The 23785-nt window shown below is 27.1% G+C and overlaps 1 protein-coding gene and 1 long non-coding RNA gene across 25 annotated transcripts in view; one reads left to right on the forward strand and one right to left on the reverse strand.

Annotated features, from left to right (window-relative positions):
* Window positions 1-885: 885 nt before the first annotated feature.
* LOC123273186 (TLD domain-containing protein 2) overlaps window positions 886-23785 on the reverse strand; it is a 106004-nt gene continuing 83104 nt past the window's right edge. For 14 of the 23 annotated variants that reach the window (XM_044740491.1, XM_044740490.1, XM_044740496.1 and 11 more), the window contains 12 exons: window positions 23429-23671; window positions 22011-22382; window positions 21789-21943; window positions 20679-20849; window positions 19125-19291; window positions 18687-18722; window positions 17803-17965; window positions 15209-15431; window positions 14976-15059; window positions 4791-5072; window positions 4138-4307; window positions 886-3748 (listed from right to left, as the gene is read on the reverse strand). In XM_044740491.1, the coding sequence (XP_044596426.1) occupies window positions 3613-3748; window positions 4138-4307; window positions 4791-5072; window positions 14976-15059; window positions 15209-15431; window positions 17803-17965; window positions 18687-18722; window positions 19125-19291; window positions 20679-20849; window positions 21789-21943; window positions 22011-22382; window positions 23429-23671 (2202 nt within the window). In that variant the 3' untranslated portion in view covers window positions 886-3612. Of the gene's footprint in view, window positions 3749-4137; window positions 4308-4790; window positions 5073-9172; window positions 9299-11399; window positions 11914-14975; window positions 15060-15208; window positions 15432-15542; window positions 15702-17802; window positions 17966-18686; window positions 18723-19124; window positions 19292-20678; window positions 20850-21788; window positions 21944-22010; window positions 22383-23428; window positions 23672-23785 lie in introns of those variants that run through there. The other 9 variants (XM_044740478.1, XM_044740477.1, XM_044740483.1 and 6 more) reach the window with 8 other exon arrangements.
* On the forward strand, window positions 17936-19182 carry LOC123273285. 2 transcript variants are annotated; one of them, XR_006511287.1, is made up of 5 exons: window positions 17936-18026; window positions 18113-18322; window positions 18601-18713; window positions 18806-18949; window positions 19090-19182. It is a non-coding gene; the product is annotated as an uncharacterized LOC123273285 (long non-coding RNA). The 2 variants fall into 2 exon arrangements; XR_006511286.1 differs by lacking the exon at window positions 17936-18026 and having other exon boundaries at window positions 18062-18322.

Genomic DNA, 23785 nt, shown 5'->3' on the forward strand with positions numbered 1-23785 from the left:
TTATTAGTTATTTATTATCATCATTTTATTTATTCAATTTAATTAAATATAAGTTCTTAGAAGAGACTAGATAGAAATCTATCAAATCAGTGCATTAGAGTCCAGATATTAATTCAAAATTATCATTGTTACTTTTTATAAGAAGAACGTATTATTTATTTATAGAAGTGTAAAATTTATTGGTCCAGAGATTTATTTTAAGTATTTTTTAACTCACGTTTGCTGACCTTGTTTCTATAGTTTCTGGCTTCAAGTTACAAGAAATCATAAGTATGATAAGAACGGGTGTCACATCACCGATCGACTTATTATTCATTATGTTTTATTATTATTATTTTATTTTTATTAGTTTATTAGCAATTATTACGATCGGATTTTAATTAATAAACAAAATTATATGTTCACCCGGGAAGACTCGATTAAGCTAGTATTATTGGTGCCGACAAAATGGCTGCTGATAGAATATTTTGAATATAAAATGGCTGCCTCGATAACCAATTAATTAAAAAAAAAACAAAAAATTTATTGAAGAAACAGTTTGTAGAAATTTTTAAAAATATTCCTTCTTTAATATTTTAAATATTAAATTTAAATAAAATAAAAAAATTATTAAAATTTACAGAAATTTTAAAAGAGATTTCTTCTTTAATAATTAAAAAAAATTATTTAAATAAATTTATAGGTTAATCTATCAGCGACTAATCATGACACCGTATTGTTTTTTCAAACCCTACAAATAATTTTAATTAAATATCCATTTAAAATTTTTTCATTTAATAAAGCTCCAGGTAGACCAGATTATCTAAAAACTTTTTAAATCCTAATTTTTTAAATTCATTTTGTAAACGATTACGACAACAAAACATTATTTTTTTCTTCTTTTTATAATATGTATATATAATTATAATTATAATTTATAATATACGACACGTCTAGCTTGTAATAATATAAACTAGACAAACATACAGTAAAGTGTATATTAAATCCCAGCTATCAGTCTGAATCTAATTGACAATGTACGAAAATCTTCACGATATCTTCAGCGAAGAATATTTTAAAGCAGTTGCTGGTGCTTTCGCGGGATTAACTGCCGATTAATAACTTTTTTCAACAAGTAACTACCAATCGTTACTGTCTACATCATAATTACAGATTATTGTTATTAGTTAGTTTGTTAATAATTATAATTGCAGCATTTCTTCCTGAGTCGCAAGTATAACATTACCAACATAACTGCATTAATTATTCCAACCAGAACCTATCGCTAATAATAACATCGGATTATTTTTGTTTAATGCATCATTTAAATAACAATCTACGTCTACAAGTGTAGAGGCAGTAGCACATTTGTGTTCATTACAATGCTGGTAGGCTTGCAAATTTTATTATTATGTCATTATTATAATTAATTATTATACTTTAATAAATAATATTGTTTTTTGTTTTTTTTTTTTAATAATTTTCATCTATCAAATGATGTTTCATAGGTACATTAGCGTAAAAGCTTCTCTCAAAATTATTTCTTCGAAAAAAATCAAATTTTTTTTTTTCAATTAAAACCGAGAGTCATTAAATAGTATCACAAGAGCCTACATACTATATATTTTTTATTTTAATTGTTTATCAATAATCTAGACAACCGTAATTTGCAACTCTTTTTAAGGTATATTCATCAAAACCTAAGCTAGTGAAGCTGATAGCTACGAAAAAACAGTTAGTACATATTTTTATTATTAGTATATATTATTTATTAATTAATATTATTTTTATCATTAATTGTATTTGTCTTGTTTGATATTAATTCGATCAGTTACAATGAAACGTCAGTATCTAGATACATCGATCGATATGTTTAGTCTCAAAACAATCTAACCTTATTTCTTCTTTCGGACTCTGTAACTAAACTTAATCAAAAAACAATGATATATTTATTTTTCTTACAAAAATTCCTTCACTAAACGGAATTAAATGATATGCACACTAAATAGTTAATTTAATAAACAGTAATTGTTAATTTAAATTGTAGTAATTGTAATATATTAACAAATAAAACTACATTACAATCGTATCTAGATACTAGATTATTTTCGCAGACTATTTTAAAGTTTAAATATAAATGTTACAAGTCTTATTAGCCGAACAAGTGACATGATATTATTATTATTTTATTTTTAAAAATAATTATAACCATTACAATTATTTATAATGAACATGAAGCAAGTGTAGTTAATGACAATGGACTCAATTTAATTTTAAAATTATAAATTAATAAAAATGATGAATGACTATTGAAATGCCTCGAAAAATATTTATTTAATTACTGAGGCACCGACAAATGTTCGTTGTGTGATTGGTGTATTCAATGCGCCGCCGAAATACATTTTTTTGACAAATTACCGTGTTAATTATTTTTTTAATTGATTGATAGATTAATTTTGAGGTGACAATTTATAATGATGACAATTATTTTCTTTGATTAATCAGTACGATTCATACAGGAAATATCTACGGCTAATTCAGATCCTAACAGACAAGCCCATAACCTGTCGAAATTTTAATATGTTCATATTTATTATCTGTTTACATAGTAGGTATATTTATAAGTATTTATAATAATTATTTTAAATCATACGTGATTAAATTACTCTGCAATTTTATTTCAGCATCACTAGTATGATTTTTTTTATTTTATTTATATATTTATATTCATTATTATTATTATATATATGTATAATTATATTTATATGTATAATTATATTATATGTACAGCTATCTACATTATCTACACAACAAACGTATATTTTAGCATCAGTGGCATCTTAATAGAATAATTATGAGGTATAAGCATCGTTAAATGCCACTAGATATCTGCTAATAGCGTCCAAATCCACTGGATCGCTCACACGTTGATTAATTATTTAATTATTGTTATCATTATCTTTACATTAACCAATCATCGCGGTAATCTCATTGGCCTATTTTACAATTCACAAAAATTAAAACCGGTATTGATTTTTTTATACGAAAAAAAATTCATTTAAAATTAATTAATTGACTTAAACAAGTAAAGTAATAATATTTATAATATAAGTAATAATAATAATAATTAATAAATAGTAACATTCAATGAATGAATTAAAAAAATTAAAAATAAAGTAGATTACAATTAAACGGCCGGCTTATCGAATAAAATGAAACTGTCATTGTATTTTCTCTCTCCTTGATCCTTCGCAATACTCTCTTAGTTAAAAGTTATTTGCAGTAGTATTTAATAAAATATAATTTAATAATAAAACTGTTAGATATTTAAAACTATATCTGATCGCTATTTTTCGTGTAGTTAACAAATCTCTAGCCGCCTTGAAACTATCCGTATCACGTCAAAGCATCAACGCTACGGTATTCCAGTGTGTGATCATTAATTGTTTAGCATCTCCGGCAAGTGGATTCAGAGTGATGTTCTCCAGAGTGGAGACCGGCTTATACGAAAAAATTAGTCTGATCTCTCCTGACACTGGGATTGTTGGCTTGATTATAAGTCCTCCAGAAATCACGAGCTCAAGTTAAGTTCGGCTGTGGCAAGAATGTTGACACCGAGCCGGTTATTGGATCCTATATGAATGCCCAGCATTCCAGTGTTTTCACGACAAAGTCTTCGTGAGGAGCCAGTGGTTCGTTTCCGTAGGTACTGCAGGACTGGGTTCTGCCTTGGTATAAATCACCGTCTAACCACAGACCAAATTTACCACTGAAAAAAATATTTAATTTTCAATTAATTTTACATCACAAACAAATCATCAATTCATTTTACAAAAAATTTTATAATGAAACTGAGACACTTGATAATTTTTATTAAATAAATTTTGATAAAAAAAAAATTCTATATGTATAAAAAATAAAAAACGATGAATGTAATTTTTTGAAAATAATTTTTTAGAATTAATTTATTTATTAAATAAAATTAAAAAATTATCAAGAGCTAATTTTATGAATTTTTTTTTATAAAAATTAATTTACTTATGGCAAAAAAAAAAAATTGACACGTAGAATTTTAAAAAAATTAACAATGTAATTTTTTTTAAATAATTTTTTTGAACAAATTTGTTTGTTAAATAAAATAAAAAATAATAAACTTACTCTCCAGCACCAATTGCCAAACTTTCATTATTTCCTTTAATGAAATAAAGATTATCACCAGTCCAATTAAATGCCTGGAACCTTGGAGTGAACCTGAACAGCAAAGATTCTCCAGTTCCGTAGAAATGATCACTGACATGCAATGAACATGACGTGAGGGCTCCAAATACCTGCAAAAAGTAAGAAATTATTATCAATAAATTAAAACTAACTAATTATCATTATAAAAATTAATTTAGCAAATATTTAATAATTTTTTATTTTTTGAACAAATGAAAATTATGAGAATAAATATGAAAATTAAGTTAGCCGACATCTAAAAATTTTTATAATTATTTTTATTGAAAAAATTGTTACAAAAAAATAAGAAAAAAAATTTCATTTGTAAAAAACTTGAAAAGTTTTGAGTGCAATTTTTACAAAATATTTTTTTCTTTCAATATAGTAAATGAAAAAAAAAAAAAATAAAAAAATTAGAAACGTCGGCTAACTTTAGTATTATGAATAAATTGCACTTAGAATTTTTAAAATTTTCTATATGTCAATTTATTCTTTCAATTTTTTTTTATTAATTTTTTTCAATAAAAATTTTCAGATGTCGGCTAAATTAATTTTCATTGATTATTTATTACAAACAAAATAATTAAACTTACATTTCCCTCAGTATCTTCAATGACTAGCAGAATAGGGCTCTCAACTTTTGCCATTTTTCTGTACATACTATTCAAACTGAACCCGTGCTGACTCGTACTGAACACCAGTGTCCAAAGATAACCTTCAGCGCGCGCCGGCAGGTGGCGACAGAGATGTTCTCTGTGTTCGTCGCTGAGAATTTCCGTAGTTCCAACCAAGTCAGGAACAATGACGTCTACATCCAGAGATATGGCACTGTTGGCGTACAAAGCTCTTCTCAGCTCATCGCTCATAGACAAAACCTGGAATAATATTTCCTGTTAGTACTTAATAAATGATAAATAATAAATAGTAGATGGATAACCAATATCTTCATTAGCGCTTGATAATCTAAGAGTCAAGGTTAGGTGTAAAACGAGAATCATGAATTTATTTTTTAAATAATCTGTCATTGCTGTTTATTAAGAATAAAATATTAATTATCCAGCACTCGCTTTACTCCTGACCTACGACTACGAGTAAACAACAGATAGAAGAGGCCTTGGAGTCATTCAGGGATACTAATCATTATCTAGACAGTTAATTCTATTTCTATCCTAGATCTAATACAATGTACAACACTACTACAGTCATATCAAGTGTTTACATGTATATATTTACAGCTAGGTAAGTTTTTTTTTTTTTTTAAATCAAGTTTTTTAAGTGCAAGTCTACGAACAGTGCTGGAAAATATATAAATAAAATAATTGTATGTTTATAAGTTTTATGTTTTAGAGATATTTTTATAATACTGAAGTCAGCTGACACTTGACATTTTCTTTTTTTAATAAAAATATTAATTTTTTTTAAATTTAAACAATTTTTTGTAATAATTTACTCAAAAAAATCTGATGAAAATTAATGTAGCACATATTTAATAATTTTAAAAATTTTATAACAAATAAATTACGACAAAAAAAAAAAAATTGACATTTAGAAATTTAAAAAAATAAAAAATAAAATTTTTTAAAAATAATTTTTTGGAACAAATCTTTTTGGTAAATAAAATTAAAAAATTGTCAAGTGTCAAATTTAAGACACTAGAAATTTTTTAATAATTTTATAGCAATTAAATTATGATAAAAAAAAGTTCTAATTGTGAAAATTCAACAAAAATTACTAGAGAAAATTTTTTAAAGTATTCTTTTTTATTGTGATAGATTTGTTATAAAAATTTATCAGTTGTCAGCTAACTTCAGTATCCTGTCAAGTTTGATAGGTGTCTGATAACTTCAGTTTCATTAAATATTTTGCAGTCTAGTGACAAAACCGGAAGATAAATATTTTTTTCATACAAATTATAGAAAAATCTTACAAAAAAATTAAAAGTGCGAATTTTAAAATATCAGCTGATTTCAGTATAATTACATGAATTATTTTTAGGTTTTATGTAAAATTACATATTATTTATCTTAATAAAAAAAATAATTTTAAAAACATCCGGTTTTGCAACTAGACTAAAATGTATGTAAATATTACATATTAAAACAATAAATTGTTGTTGGTATAGTTGATTGTTTTATTTAGTGTATTGAGGACGGTAAACTCATAACTGTTTCAGCCTTGAAAGACTGTCGGGTGAATAGCCGTTGATGAGAGTGCGCGATTTAAAAGTAAAGAATTAATAATAATTACTGTTGCAACTAATTCATACCTTCAGTTCACGAAAATCAATAAATAAAAACAATAATAAAAAACAAGTAAATTAAACAAACTAATCATAACCTCAATTTTCCGTCAACAAGCGCCACCACTTGTCTTCATGAATTATAATTACAGGTTAAAGAGTTTGTTTGCGCATTGGATAACATTTGTAATTATTATGTATTTTAAATTATAAACAATAAATTTATTAAAAGTTGACACGTAGACTAAGCAAATATAAATAGCGATAAATTATATTATTGTTTCCTTGTTTTTAATATTGGTAGCAGTTTTATTAATAGGTGATGCATCTCTTCGCAAATCGAAATACAAAGAAGTGATATCATATAAGTAAATAATTTTATTAAATAGTGTGAGTTGAATGTAAGTTGCTGTTGATTAAGCAAATAGCTAAGACACTTTACGTACTTAAATTTTAACGCTAACAATTGTTACTGATAGAACATATGCATCAATATGAGTAATTCAAGAGCAGATAATTAAATGAAATGTCTTTTAAATATCCACTCTTTAAAGTACTTTTGTCGGAAACAATTAATTTCGTTTGTTTGAGGTCATCGACGCCTACAAGGCAACTTTGCGATTGTATGACCTCGTTCTCGCTCACTACCATATTTACAATTCCCATAAAGAGATTTCGATTATATTTAGCTATAAATATATGGGTATTTTATTTTTAACTCAGAAACTTGTATAGTATCTTAATACTATATTTTTTTTTTTTTTTTTTTTTTTTTTAATAATAAAGTTGAATAAAGGGTTGTTATTTTATAATTACCAAGGACATGACCGTCGCCTTGGGTTATCAATTATTGCCTTGACTCAAGTTTATGTTTACATCCTTTCAATTCGCTAATTTTAGTGATCTTTGTATTTTATTTCAGCAATTAATTAAAATAATTATTTCGCAATAAATCAAGTTTAGTTTCATAACTAATTTTTAAATTAGTTGTTGAGATAAAATTATTGAAATTTTATTCAGTTTTTAATTATTCGAGACTTAATCACCAATTTTTTATTACAATAACTTGATTTTATTTTTTTGTTTTGCTTGTTATTAATTTTAAATTGTTTACGTTTATAAACATTATTTTTACGCAATAAAGCCAAATTCATCTGGACTATAAATTAGGAATAACTTACGCTAATTACTCATAAGTCATAACAAATATTTTTTACAAACGCTTGTTAATTACTTCTATGACGCATTGATAAGAAGCTATTAAAATTTATCAAAGTTACAATTTTGCGCTTTGGTATAAAAGTATATTAATCTCGGTATTTTTATTACTCGATATTTTGTTTGTAAGATTTAATAATGATATAAAATCTAAATATAGAAATTATAAACATTGTTTTCTTATTATTATCAATAAAATATAAATAAATTTGATCTTTGGCTTGAGATAAAAATATTTGATAAAATTTATTTTAAAAGTACTCGAGAGTACAAAATAAAACAAATATTTTTACGCTAATAATCACGTCCAATTATTTAAAACAACTTGAAGATTTTTATGACGCAAATAAAAATGATTTAGTTATCTTTGTACGTAATCTTAGTTATTTTTGTACGTAATAGTAATTTTTAATTGATTAGAGTAATTATTTGTCATTTTATTTTCTTCTTTAGACAAAACAAAGTGTTTTAACTTAAAAAAATAACTAACAAATAGTTGCGCGCGCATCATTTCTCCAGTAATTAAATTTCTGCTTTGTTTTTAACATTTCTTCTTAAAAAATTATAAATTAATAATTATTCTAATAAAAAATTTACCGCAAAATACAATTTACATAAATAATTTTTTTTCAGACAAAACAAAGTGTTTTTACCTAAAAAAATGACTAAAAAGTAGTTGCACGCGTATAATTTCTCCAGTAATAAAGTTTCTACTTTGTTTCTAACATTTCTTCTTAATAAAAGTGTTTTAACTGAAAAAAATAACTAACAAGTAGTTGCGTACGCATCATTTCTTCAGTAATGAAATTTCTGCTTTGTTTCTAACATTTCTTCTTTAAAAAATGATAAAATAATGATTATTCTAAGAAAAAATTAACAAATCTAAATTTTACATAAAATAATCACCTAAAATTAATCGATGCGATTATAAATTCGTCTTTTATAAAAATAAAAAAAATTTCGCACCACAAAGTACAAACTAAAGTTAGTAAATAATGGCATCAACAATGAATAATAAGCTCACATAAAATTAGCATAATAGTCTTAAGGTAAGAAGCAATATTATCTTGATTTAATGTACTAGATCCGTCGTACAAAATAAAGCCGGCTCGATCTCACGTGTTCCTGGATATCGACGGTCTTATCATTTGAATTACAAATTCTCGGGACCGTACTCAGACGTTAATTACCGAGATAAATGAGCTGAGAGGATAATCAGCACACATGTGACGTTAGCTTCTTTTTCAAGGTTTCTTCTTAAGATTTCATTCGGAAGAAGAAATAAATAAATATGTTTTACATTAAATTTGATAATATTGCTGACCCACATTTTTAAAAGACCATCAAGTTCATTTGAATATCTAAAAATTACAACTTTATTTTAATCGATAAGTCGATAATTATTAGAAGTCTGTATAACCTTTGATCGCGAAATAATAATAAGAGATTGTAATTACAAGAATTTGATATTTCTGACCTTTTATCTCGGGTTATGTTGTTAAATAATTGTTTTCTTACCGATAGCATGCGCGATGAGTGTTGAAACACGTAATTCAGGACTGAGAATGCGTCGGCAGTCATTTTTAGCAGTATTGTAAATTTACGAAATTTTGAAATGGTAAATTTCACTTTTAATATTTTTTTAATTGAAAATGTTGTTTGCAGCGTCAAGACTCGGAGCGAACTGAAGCGAACGTGACTTTATCCCGCGTTATTATTTGAACTTCAGGGTTACAAATAAAAGCAACGAGATTTACTCGCCTTTCAAGCCATCTTTTCCCTACTGGAAGTTTTTAAGCCGCAATCTATGGTGAAAGAAAATACCCGTACACTCCCTTGATATCCGGAGTGCCTCGAAAACGGAGGTTGACCTCGCGCACGAGACGGCGCCATCCAGCTATTGAACTTCCGTAATCTAGATCATTTTTTACGGTATTTATGCTCGATAATTATCCTTTTATCCTGTCGCTTGATTTTTATTTTATAGAATTTATATTTTCATTTTTTTATAAAAATAAAGAAAAATTTTGTTTTAGTTTTTTACAAATTTAAAAATATAATAATAGCGAGAATAATACAAATATACAAAGAATTTACAGTGTTAATATTTTTAAAAAATATTTTGAAGAATAACAAATTTAAATAAATATTTTTTTAATATTTCTGAGTAAAAAAACAAACAAAAAATTGCTTAACAATAATTATCTAAGAGAATAAATATAAAAATATATTTTTTTTTAAATAAATAAATAAACTAAATTTATCATTAATAATTGCAGAGTAAATAATAAATTAAAAATAAATCTTATAAATACTAAAAATTTTTTATAAAAATCAACTTGTTAATAATTTATTGAGTTTCCTCTCAAGCAAAATAAATAAAAAAATATTTACACTAAATTTTTTGCTTTACCAAAAAAAAATTAAATAATTCTGAATTTTAATTTTAAATTTTATTCTCCAATATTTTTTTATTCAACAGGCGTGAACAAAAAATTTCATCATTTTAATGATGCAATTGGTCGTTGAGCACATTGGCATTTATCGTGTTTTCAGAGAACATACCATCATCTTGTATCAAGATGAGATAACGTCTCGATTTCCGATCGATTACAATTCGCATTAATTATAATTATTTTTTGAGCATTATCAATTTAAATTATAATTTACAATAATTCTCAAAAAAAAATCCATTACGTATTTCCTACTTAACAAATCATCAACACTCAACTTAACATAGTTAAATAGACAAAATTGAATAATGTCCAATAAATTACCTAATTTAATAACCTAATAACAAGAACTAGTGCTTAGTAATTTAATATTAAGTAACCTTCGACTTGTCAGCGTTAAAAAATATCCCTGGCAATCTTTCCGTCGAATTTTCTCGAGGTCTAAAATTATTTGTTATTTTTACTAAAACTTTTTCAACTAAAAAATAAATAAATAAAATTGAAATGTCATTTCGTAAAAAAAGATCGTAAAAGTTTATTGTTTTTATTGTAAAATAGTTTTCTTCTTTTTTTAAATTTTTTTTTTATGACGCGCAATTAAAAAAAGTGAATGAAAAAATTATTTTTGCATATAAATTCCTGAAGTATAAATAACAGAATTTAAAATCTGTTGTTTTAAAGATAGCGATCAAAATACAGAATAAAAAAATCTTAAGACTCCCACACATTATTATTACTACTTACTAGAGAGTTTATCTCTAAAAAACAATCCACCAGCATACAAACAACGAAAATTGTTTTTTATTTTTATGTTAATCTAAAACAAATATTAATTTTTATCTCAAAGATATTATTATCGTGTTATTGTGTTATAGATTAACATTAAAAATCTACAAACATAAATTTAAATTACCTAAGCTTCTAATAGAAAAATCAATAAAAATTTATTTAACAGATATTTAATAATTTTTTTATCAAATAAATTATTGCAAAAAAAAATGAGAAAAAAAATTGACAAGTAGAAATTTTAAATAATCATAAATGCAATTTTTTAAAAACAATTATATATTAAATTATAAATTATAAATAAACTATGGCAAAAAAATGAGAAAAAAAAATTGTCATGTAGAAATTTAAAAAAACTACAAATGCAATTTTTTAAAAATAATTTTTCAGCAAAAATTTATTTGTTAAATAGAATAAAAAAAATTATCAACCGACTTAACTTTAATGTTATGAAAAATTATTCAAAAGTAATTTTGTTAAATAAAATAAATATTTAATAAATTTACCTTTGATCTTTGTTTCAAAAATTTAGATATCTTGTTTATCGGGTTCGGCAATTTAACTTTCGGCATTTTCGCCAGAGTTTTAGAGAATTTACTCCGGTCTTCTTGTTCTTCTCGCGTCATCTTACAAAACTTTCCTCTCTTTAATATATTAATATTAATAACTATTTCTGATGACGCAGATGATTTTTCTTTCTCTTTTTGGTACCGTAAATTACCAAAAAAATAAATTCAGACGTCACTATTAAGAGAAAGTTTATTATTCTTCAGAGATATAAATGTCAAACATAAACTGTTTCGCAAGAGCGATCTAAAATATTTATTATCAAACCGGATAAATATTAAATTAGTTTGACAAGTTCAACACAAGTGGAAATAATTATCAGACTTATTCAAGTATGTTAATTGATATCTGATTATTATTATTAATGATATAAATGAATCGATAAAAAATTGAGTTTATTAATAGTCACTGATTAACGAGCTTCACTTCTGGGAGACTAAAGTCGCACTGAGTTTTAGTTTAAACTCTGTGTTTTTATATTACTGCCCGGCTAGTGGATTAGCTACAAACACAATTTACCGTCAACGACTACGCATCGTTTAACGCGCAACACGCTGTATTTTGATCACCATCAACAGAAGAAATATATTTTCTATTTACTTATTACAGTTTCATTGAGATACAATAATCTTAAAATTATTTATTTTATTTATAATTTATAATTTATAATAAATAATAATTATTGTATGTTATTATTCAAATCAGTCATTATATTAATGAATAATAAATAAACGCTGGACAAAGAGCCACTATTAATCGACGCTAAATGTACACAAGTGCATTGCGATAAATTAATATAACAGAGTAAATTCATTTCAATACGGAGGTCACGGTGCCTCGGGATATTTAATAAAAAACGCAAATGCAAATTAGAGAAAAATTCACATTTATAAGTCGGAATTGTCAACAACAGTATTATGTTGTGCAATTTCAGGCTTAGATTAGGTTATATTGATACAAAGTGTGCTTTCGGCTAATTAAAAAGATAAATTTAGAATTTTTTTCATTAAATCACAATAAATATCGCATAAATTAGCTAATACAATAAAAAAAGTGAGTTAAAATTTATATTTGTATGAAAAAAAACCGATTTGTTTCGAAAGATCCCTGAAGTTAGCTTCATGTACGTTTGTAATTACAAATTAGCGCAAAAAAACTTAATTAAAAAGTTTAATTATGATTTTATTTAATTTTTAGGGCCAAAATAAAGGTCCTGACAAAAAATCATCATTAAATTATTGCCGGTTTGTTTGCAATAACGAAAAGAGTTCTAAATATGGGAACAATCAGCGGCGGCCATATTGGACATATTTAAGTACGCAAGTTAGGCATATTTATAGCATAATTGATCAACGGCGAATTATTTAAAATAATTTTTAGCGCTTTAAAATGTTGAAGCCAGTTAAAAAAAAAAAGTTTAACGAAAATATCCTTAGAATTGTGAATAAAAATAGCGCAAACCGCGTCATGCATATAAATTACAAGCAAAAGTTTCCACTTAATACTCGATTTATTTGGATAAATCCTTAAATAAATTATGCATGTTATTTAATTATAATAAATGTAAGAAATAAGATGGATAGTAGTTTTATTATTTGAATTTTCCGAGTTTTTCCCAATGAAATAGAGACGATGCTTATTGAAGCTAAGTGTAATTTACATGTTTATGAGACAGTGACGTGCTGGAGTGCACGTACTCGACTTTCAAGTATGATCAAAGTGTCATATTATTGATTGCCGTACTTGTATCTCTAAGTATTAGAGTTAATATCGTTATTAGTACTAGTAATAGTAATTGCGAGGGCAGTCTGTGTAGTTGTAATCAACAAACGTGACATAAAGTTTACTCGAAGTATATTACACAATATAATGCTGAATTAACGGTAATACTGAAATGTTAATATCGCTATTGCGTATCATATATTGGTATGAATTAGTTACAATTAATTTATCAAGTTAATAACATCGGACTGCGTGAAGACATTTGTATGCTTCTGCAATTGTAATTTGAATTAAATAAAAATTTAGACTAGACTGGATTTTTATTAACAATTGCAACGCACACTCATACTCGAGATGAATATCAACCAAATGTGTCCATTACACGGGATATAAATACAGTCTATCTTCAAGAAGAATATTGGCTGGACGCCAAATTCCAAGCTGCACAGTAACTCGGCCTTGGATTTATTATTAATGAATAAATATTTAAGAAATAATAAAATTTAATTATTTAACTACTCTAAAATTTATTTAAATATTAATTATAAGTTTATTGGCCTAAGTGACAGCTTCCGCACTCGGAAGTCGAGGGCTGATTATTTTTATCGATTAATATTATTTACTTCTCGAGTTTTGCTTCATTATAAGAATAAATAGCCTCTAATTGAATTAAGAGATAATAAAGAGAATTTCATGCCCTGGAACCGTTCCAAGACTCAATTTTAAGCTGGTTCTTTATCACCAACATTCATGTTTTAAGTTTACCAGCTGTTTAAGTTCTTCGATCAAGATTATAAAGAAGAAAGACAGGAGTAGTGAGTCAAGTAGGTAAATAGTTGGAATTTTAATAATGTAGTAAGTTTCGCGGTGAGTATGTTGGGACGGATTGTATTGACACAAATGTCGACAAATTAACGATTAGACATCCGTTGTGTTAATAGAAATTATTAAGGTAGTTTGGTAGCAGCAAATGTCAAAAACATTTTAATTTATCACTTATCAAGATTTTTTTTTCACAAACTCAAAATAACTAGATTTAATTTTTGATATTACGGTGAAAATATTGGTCCTAAAAAAATGTTTTTCAAACACAAGTTGTTGAAAATTTAATTTTATGAAAAAAAATGACTTGTTTTCTTTTTAAGATGAATAATTTCACCGTAATTTTAAAAGTAAGATTCTTAATTATCACAAAACAAAATTTGAACCTTTTCTTATGAATCTTAATTTTGTAATTACACCGAAGAAATTATAAGAAACATTTTTTTTTATAAAATAAAATTTTTCTAGGACTAATATTTTCGCCGTAATATAAAAAATTTGATCTACATATTTTAAAATTGCGGGAAAAATTTTGGCTCTATTAATGAAGTATTTTATAAATAATTATTGTTACTAAATATTTAAATTAAAATTTAAATAATTTAAAACTCAGCAGACACTTAAAAATTTTTTTTATTTAATAAATAAATAATTAAAAAAATTTTTAAATGTCTTTAAATTGCAATACCATTAAAACGACCAAACTACCTCAAGTATAAGCTCTCTATTTACTGAGACAAGCTTGATAAATTCAATTGTCCGCGATGTACGTCAGCGACAGGTATTTTTAATGTTGTTGCCAGTGTGATTGTTTTGTGTTTTCTTTTTTTTTTTTTAAGTAAATAAACAAAAAGTAATAAGAAATAACAGAACAAGACTAGGCACGGACAACGACAAGTGCATATCCTGGGCTCAGTGTCTGAGTGTGACATTTATCTCAAAGACGTTCGAGATTAAGAGTACTGGGGTACCTCTGGGTCCTGGGGCTGTTCTTCCGCAGACGTGCTTGAAGTCTTCAGTATACTGTAGAGCTTTACGTACGGAGCCTTGATCAGCTACGTTATTACATACCAATCATACTCAGTTCATTTATGGTTAATTAATTATCAATAAATATATTAATCAATTGATCAATTGCTCAGATAGTCTTATCATTAAATAGACAGTAGAATTTTGTCTGAGAGCCAAACATTTATCAACTCACCTCCCATGACTCACGAGTCAGATCAGTTATCTCATCGCCATCACGTGCCTCTTTATTTTCTTCGGCTGATTCACCGGGTTCGCCTTCCTGCGGCGACACTTCAGGGGACAGATCTGTATCGGTTTCGAAAAGAATGTATCCTCGTTCGATCCAGTAGTTTTCGTCTAGTTCTCCGTACAGACTTGGCACCCACACGTGAATGAATCGGTACAAGTCGTCGACTCTATAAAAAAAGATAACAATTAATTTTATAAAGAAGAAATGACTAATGATAATTATTATGACTTATGACTAATGACTAATTATTTGGTCTATTAATAATCTAAACCTGTACCTCTGGCTTATAAATGGTAGCGCTCGGTTTCCCAGGCCTACCAGATAAGGTAAATTAAATAAATCAATCACTTTACTAACAGCAGTTGTTACCCTGTCCATCTCGGTAATTTAAAATATCAATTCCGATGCGATAATAATTATATTTAAATACACTTGTGTTGCTACTGATAAAAAATTTTTAATTTTAAAATAAAAATAAATAATTAAGTAACGTTGTTTTCAATGAGATCAACTGTGAGATAACAGATAATAATATTTAATTAAATATTAATTTTCGAAGAATATTAATATTGGATTGTAAATTCACAAAGAAGAAAATTAAAATTTTTTGTCAAAATGTCAGCGTCGCAATAAACTCACGTAGGCGTTACGTACTCTACAGTATATTACAAATGTAATTACACAATTATACAATGTATGTTATAATGTAGATATTTATTTTATCACAACTGTAGGTAAGTCACGTGGAAAAGCATGTGTTTAATCACATGACTGCTTGGAACTTTTATAATTATTATTTTAGATTATATTTACTTATTTAGAGAAGAAATGTAAATATAAATATAAATATTATTGGCTGGTTGGTGATTATCTGATTAAAAACATTACAGCTTTATCGTTTGTTTTATTAAAAATATTCCAATATGATAAGCCCGGTTTTAATTAATCAGATGGTATTGAATAAATAAATACGGAAAATCTACGCATCAATTAATGAATTATTATTTTCGGTCGTATTCACTTTGTATAAGTCAAATCGGGAAGTATATATCTTAATTTAATGTAAAAACAATGTGATGTAATTTTGATAATGGAAGTTTATCTTGAGCACCACTTGGACGTCGTATTCTCACAAAATAGTAGCCATTTTGTCGCAAATTATTATCTCTATCTATTCTTCTTAATTTTTTTATCATTTATGTACTTATTATTCTCGTTATCTCTCAGTTATCTGCCACAACAATTACAATTATAAATGTAATTAAATTTAAAAACTCTTGCACTGGTTTCTGTAAAAAATAAATTAATTATAAATATTTACAGTATAATAGACAACACAGTAATTTAAATAATAAAAATGTCGAGAAGACAATAGATTATTTTAAAATAAATAATCGAGTGATAAATAAAATTACGTAGACAGATTTATCTCCAGATGCTTTCTTTTTCCGGTTATTCTCTGTTATTCCGGTTATTTTTGAAAAAAAAAATTAACTTGAATCAGGACGAAAAATTCTTGAATTAAATAAAATTTACTTAAGAGGGGAAGTCCATGTAAAAGCCTCGAAATCGGTCATTTTTTAAAAATATTTTTAAAGATGATAAAATAATTTTATTGTTTTTAAACTTTAACACAACTTTATTAAACCTTTCTAGAGTACAAAAGTAATTTTAATTTTTTTTCCTTTCAAAACGGCGGCTCAGGATAATTTTTTGCTTACTGCCTCTGACGCGAGGTCCCAAACTGATCTATTTATCACTCATTAACTATTGATTTGAAAAAAAATTTAAGTGTTTTCTTTTTAGAACATATTAACGGAAAGGATAGACCTTTAAAATAAAAAAAAAAAAAAGTATAAAACTCAATATAAAATAATCCTTTGAAGAAAAGTCAGAATTTGGGGCTATTTTTTTTGACATTTTTGACCTCAAAAAAGTATTTTATCAACGCAAAATATTTGAAATTTTAGGTTTATCCTTCCGATAGTAATATAGAGAAAGGCCTCACCAAATTTCAAACAAATCATCAATAACTTTTTGAGTTAAAATACGAGCAGTTTCTCAAAATACAGTTTCGAGATAAACGCGTTTAAAATTATAGTACGCACTACAATACGCACTCCGGCCCGCTCCATTATATTAGCTATAACTTCGTCAATATTCAAGATTTTATTTTTTCCTCTCGTTAGTACACGCTCAACATATTATATTTTCAGATTATCGAAAAAAAAATTGATTTTTTGAAAATTTTATATAGACTTCCTTCCTTAAACCAAGAAAAATTTCTTAGTTTAAAAATTTTTCTACTCAAATCAAGAAGATGAAATTCTTCAAAATTATTTCCCTGATTCAAGTTAATTTTTTTTCTGTGCAGAGATCCAAATAAGATAACAATCATTTTCCGTCGCATCAATGAAAATTCAATATTGTGTAATATATTAAATAAATTGATTTATCTCAATAAGATATGCAAAAAAAAATAAAATAATGCAATAATAAATGTATGTAACACATTTGAGAAATAAATATAATTTCACCTGTTGCGTGGCACACTGAACCAGTACTCAGGTCGGAGTTTTTTCTTCCCGTAGCTCATTATAGGGGTGGAACGGGGTATCTTCTTGTCCTTTGGCCTGCCAGTTCGTAATCTCAGGTACAATGGCGGGTCCTCGCAGCTTCGCGCAGGTCTTGGGATCAGTTCTGTCATACAAAATTATTTATTAGTGACTTAATTCTTAAGATACAGTATTTACAAGTAAAAGTGAGTAATTTGTTAGTTACTTGGTAATTATTTATTAGTAGTTTTATTTTTTATTTTTAATTAAATGAAATAGATTGTTATTACAGGTAAATTTCACACCATTCAAAAGTTTTCACAAAGCTTAGTAGTATCAACACTTGACGCATGCTTAGGATTCGCTGTGACTGCACGGAGAAATTTATTAAGTCTGACAGATTTTTTGGGCAATTTATTTTTTATTATTTAATATTAATATTTATGAGAAAGCTGAGAAATGATTGCAGGGTTCGCGACAGAAAATAAATGTAAAGCTTTAGGTGAGCTTTAATTAAATTATTTCTTCAGGGAAGCACAAAAAGCGTGATAATGATATGAGCAAGAGTGCATGAAAGATAATTTTTTTTTTTAGAACATTTGTGCTTTAAATTGGATGGCTTATTTTTTTTTTTTTTTTACAATTTTAATAATTATTTTTTATAAATAATTTACAAAGTTTTAATAAAAAAAATTATAATAAAGAATTATTTTATTAAGCCAAAATTAATTTTAATTAATAAAGTAATTGGATTTAAAACTGGAGAATTTTTTATTTTAGATTACAGGAGACAGTTGAAGAAGAAGGAAGAGATTTAGAAGAAGAGAAGAAGAAGAAGAAAGTAAGCTAATACAGTATGAACCTACCGAGACCTTCAAGTTCGGGATAATTAGGTGCTTGGACTAGAGGATAAAAAGAAATAGATGAATATTACTGCATTAGTATGACTGTTATTGTTCAATAAATTCTTTTTAAATGTTTATAGATAACGATGTAAGATCTGGAGCCACTGCGACAGTATCAGGGAAGAAATCCACCTAGGAGTTTAAATTGAAAAAAAATACCAGCAAAGTTTAGTAAATTAATTGTCAATTAACAAGGCAATGCGTCAAATGTACAATCAGCAATTGTAAGTATTAATTTAAAATTAGTTTCTATTATTGTAATTATAAATTGATAGCTGCAAATTTGCGAGTTTAAAAGTATAAGTACTGCCGCAATAGCTTTGCTGGTTTAATTATAATGAAATAATATTTAATATTAAATTAGGTAAGGTAATAATGTTCGCTGGTAGAATTGCTTACTGTCAAAGCTAACAAATAGTTCTGGCATATCGTCGACGGAAACCATGCTGCGATAATCCAATCTAGGGGGTGCCGTTGAAGTTTTATTTCCCCGGGTGCTGTCGACGCTGCTGCTGCCTGACGAGGTCAAAGGCTGCTGCCGAATGAAGGTACCCACCGAGGAACGCCTGTAAAGTAATTACAATAGTTTAGTCTTTAGTTTACATTGCTTAACTAATGAGTGTGTATACATATAGAGATTTACAGATTGAGAGAGAGAGAGAGAGAAACAGATAGTATGCAGATTAATATAATAACAGTAAGAACAACAGCATTGAGCAGGAAATTTACATTCAATAGATGCATCAGCTATTTTTTAATAATAATAATAATAATATTAATAATAATAATAATAATAATAATAATAATAATCATATTGAAATTTTTAAAAAAATATTAATTATTTTTATTAATGGCCTAAAATAGTAATGATAATAACTAGCAACCTTGCAGTCACTATGTGACTGCCGTGACTTGTGAACTATAAATAAATAAAATTTTGCTTTATTAAATAATGACTTTTGTTAAATTGCACCGTACTTTCTTAACTATTGATGTTTTTAAAGATATAAGCTCATCCCGATGTTACACTCATCAAGAGCTTTCATTTGAGTACCCACATGTATTTTGATATATTTTTCATATATACATATATATAATACATATAAATATATGAAAAATTGATGTGGGTACTTAAATGAAAGATATCGATAAGTGTAATATTGAAGTGAGCTTATATCTTTAAAAATATCAATAGTTTACAAGATACAAGGTCATTTCTTAATTATGTGTCTATCTGATAGAGTATTTTCGAATGCAGCCTAAATACTTATCATAATAAATTAAATATCAGTGAGAATGATATGAAACCTTGGAAGAGACACAAATTCAAGTCAAGACCTTTGCAATGACACTAAATTTCACTTAAAAAACCCGATTTTATCATATGACTATCCTGGAGACAAAATTTTTCTTATTCTTTTAATAATATCGATAACAATAATCACATAAAAAAATTTTTATAATTTTATTATTATTATTATTATTATTAATGGCCTAAAATAAAAAAAAAATTAGAATAATAATAAATTATTTTGTTAAATGTGATGGTTTTTTTTAGTGTTCTGTTGTTGCTTGTAAGCTGTAGGCGAATCTTGAACATCAAGATAACGCTGGAGATAACCGACCTAAAAGCTAGAGGACCAGTGGTCAGTGATCGACAAGGACAACAATTACATACATAATTCAGGAATTTAATTACGAGTAAAGCAGTTTAGTATTATGAATTATTATTGTTTTATTTTATTTTCATTTTTTATATATGTTTGTATTTAGTCTGTTTTATAAAATAAAAATTAAATGGCCAGACTAGCAGGAGCCGAACTACGAATAATTAAAAAAAAATAAAATGAAACAATAGAACATTGAGTTCAACAATTAAATCGAATAAAATGAAGATAAGCGTTAAGGTCATTGGATAACGTCGTGGACTTGATGAATCAGGACCAGACTCACCCAATGAAACTTGCGGGGCCTGGCGAAAATTGCGAATTGGTAGACTCCTGGGAGAGTGAAGAGGCGGTAAGTGGAGGAGTACCTCCAGGCCTACCGCCTCCGCCGCTCTCTTCGCTTGGTGTTTTAGCAAATAGCCCCGAGCTAAAGTCACTCACCAGGTTGATCGGCGAGCTTTACATTATCCACCGGCACCATTACAAATTTATCATTGTTAGTTTATTGTTAGTATGCATTTTAAACGGCGAGCAATCAATTCAAAATACTTAATCATAAAAAATAATATTATTATTAATATAAACAGTTTTAGTTTTATAACAAGATTAATTAATTGATAAATCTCATGATCGGCTTATCAATCTCGCCAGTTAATATGCCCCAATGAGCTTACACTCTATTGTCCTTTAATAAACCTAAATCATTATTATTTAGTATTAATTAATGCGATAAGCTCAGCTATTCATTGGTAATAAATGTATTTAGTTTGTTTAAATTAAATTAAATACATTTATTGATTTTCTATCAGCAGTAAGTTACTTTTAATAAACAACATTCTTCTATAGCTTTTTTATCTAATTAATAATAACGATTAAAATTTTTTGCCAAAGCCGCTGATTTATTTTCAGAAAAAAAAATATGGAGCTTTGATAAACCAAACGAGATCTAAACAAATAATTAAATAACTCGAAGCAAATTTCAAAAATTTATTATGCAACAAAAACTTTTTTATAACTTCTGCTTTAAAAGTTGATAAATTATTTTTTGACAGAAATTCTTCAGGTAGTCTTTAGAGATTTAATTTTTATTTTTTAAACATTTAAAGCAGTAGTTATAAAAAATATTTATCGATTCATAAGCTTAGACGAGTGACTCAGTGCTTTAATTTTGACAAATCTCGACCAATTGAAGTTCTCTGAGTCTCTCATGAAACATATGCATCAAAAATATCTATTAAATATGCCAAGTACAAATAACTTCTGCTTAACTTTAGCAGTACTTTAATTAAAATTTCGAAAAGTTAATTATTAATTATAAACGTCAATACTCATTGTCAGAGTTGTTAGTTGAGGATTAAAATAATTAATTGGGGTAATTAGCAAATGGGTAACTCACCTTGAGAATACTTTACTGAATACCGATGAGTGGTGACTATCAGCGCTGTTGGGGAGGCTTGGTACTTTTTCAGGTACGGTTTTATTTTCTTCATCTTTGCTGTCGCCGGTAAGACCCTCCATCCAGGACAATGGATATGACAGCCTCTTGAGCATCTGTAAAAGTTGAGAGTCAAGACACTTGTTATTGAAAAAGAGAAAAATTAAATAATTAAGCAAGTACCTTATTTCTGCGAGTCTCTTGTTTGTCATCATCTTTGTGCTCCTCATCTTTCTCCTGTTCCTCGGCGTTACTGTCCAAGCTGAAGGAAACGGAGCTGGCCTTCTTTCTCCCGCCGCCGTTCACCACTGACAGGACGTCCAATGCGCTCCCGGATGAGACGTTGGTAGGTGCGATCGTTATTGGCGGCACCCAATCTGTAGATAAAACTATGTCCGCGTCCGAATATTTTTTTTTTGAAGGGATGGGTTGTACTACGGGAAGGGGAGGATTAGGTTCACGTATGTCGATACCAGAATCATAGCATGACAATTTGACTAGAGATCCGTCTTCACCCTCAGGAATTGCAATTGGCTTTGCTGGCTCCGGTTGGCTCTAGAATAATTTTAAATAATTTTATTATTATAATTTTTTTTTAATTTTACACTATTAATAATAATAATAATTTATATTTTTAGTTTATTGGCTGTCCAGTCTAATACAACAATTTTTTTCTCGAATTTTTCGTAATATTGTTAGCTTGTATTTCTCTCCAGACATAAACAAATTATCCTCAATTCATCTCTAAATTTTTCATTAAAGATATATTTGACTGAAAAAATAATTCGGACGGCCCAGACCAAGACTCCAACTTGGATCTTTTGGTTGAGATGGATTGAGGATAATTTGTTTATGTCTGGAGGGAAATACAGACTAACAATATTACGAAAAATTAGAGAAAAAAATTGTTGTATTAGACTGGACAGCCAATAAACTAAAAATATAAAGTATTATAAAACCAGTCTTTAGAAAAAATAAATATTAAAAATAATAATAATGTTATGTAAATTTATTGAAGAGGCCGTAGAATAAAATCCTCTAACGGCCTAAAGAAAATTAAAAAAAAAAAATAATAATAATAATAAATATTTTTAAAACATTTCAATTTTATTATTATTATTATTATTATTATTATTATTATTATTATATCTTCTTATAAAATTATTTTATATGTATTAATATATCAAAACATTTATATCCAGTAAATTTCTACAAATCTAACTATCTAGTTGTTCGAGACAGGCTTTACTTGATGCTTGAAGCTCTCTGAATTTAATAGTCAGTTGTAAATTAATTCTATTGAATTTCCCTACAGTTGTTTCAAACATGGCCACTGTTACTAATGAACCAATCATGAATTTAATAGCTCAGATATTCTGACCTCAAAGGTCACTACTCAAAACCATAACATTTAGCTGTCTATCATAATTAATTGAAAAACTATTTCAATAAACAATGCAAGATAAATTCCAATTAATTATACTAACAATTACACATGAAAATATACAAAAACTATTTGTAATTAAACTTTCTTACATTGATTAAATATGAATAAATTTAACCTAACGAAAATTTTCCATGTAATAGAGATGTAAAATTACTTTATCAGAATTAATAGAGTCCTGTTGCTCGTCGTCGACAGAAAATGAGCATCTGTCTTTGCTCGGAACGGCCCAGTGATGATCCAGCATGGAACGCCTGCGTTCCTCGAGTGTCCTACTGGATTGTCCGACACAAAGATCTTTCTCAGCGGTCTCATCCAATTTATCTTTATCTTTATCTTTATCTTCTCTGTCTTTGTCTTTATCCTTATCTTTATCTTTTCCAGAAGTAGCTCCCTCGTCCTACAATTGAACATTAATTATTCATCACCTCGCCGATCTTACAATTACTACTACTGAAATTAAAACTAAAACTCGGGCTTTGCCAAAGTTTAATCGTGGCTTCTAACTTGTACC

This window comes from Cotesia glomerata, linkage group LG10 (assembly GCF_020080835.1).
Source record: "Cotesia glomerata isolate CgM1 linkage group LG10, MPM_Cglom_v2.3, whole genome shotgun sequence".
Taxonomy (NCBI): domain Eukaryota; kingdom Metazoa; phylum Arthropoda; class Insecta; order Hymenoptera; family Braconidae; genus Cotesia; species Cotesia glomerata.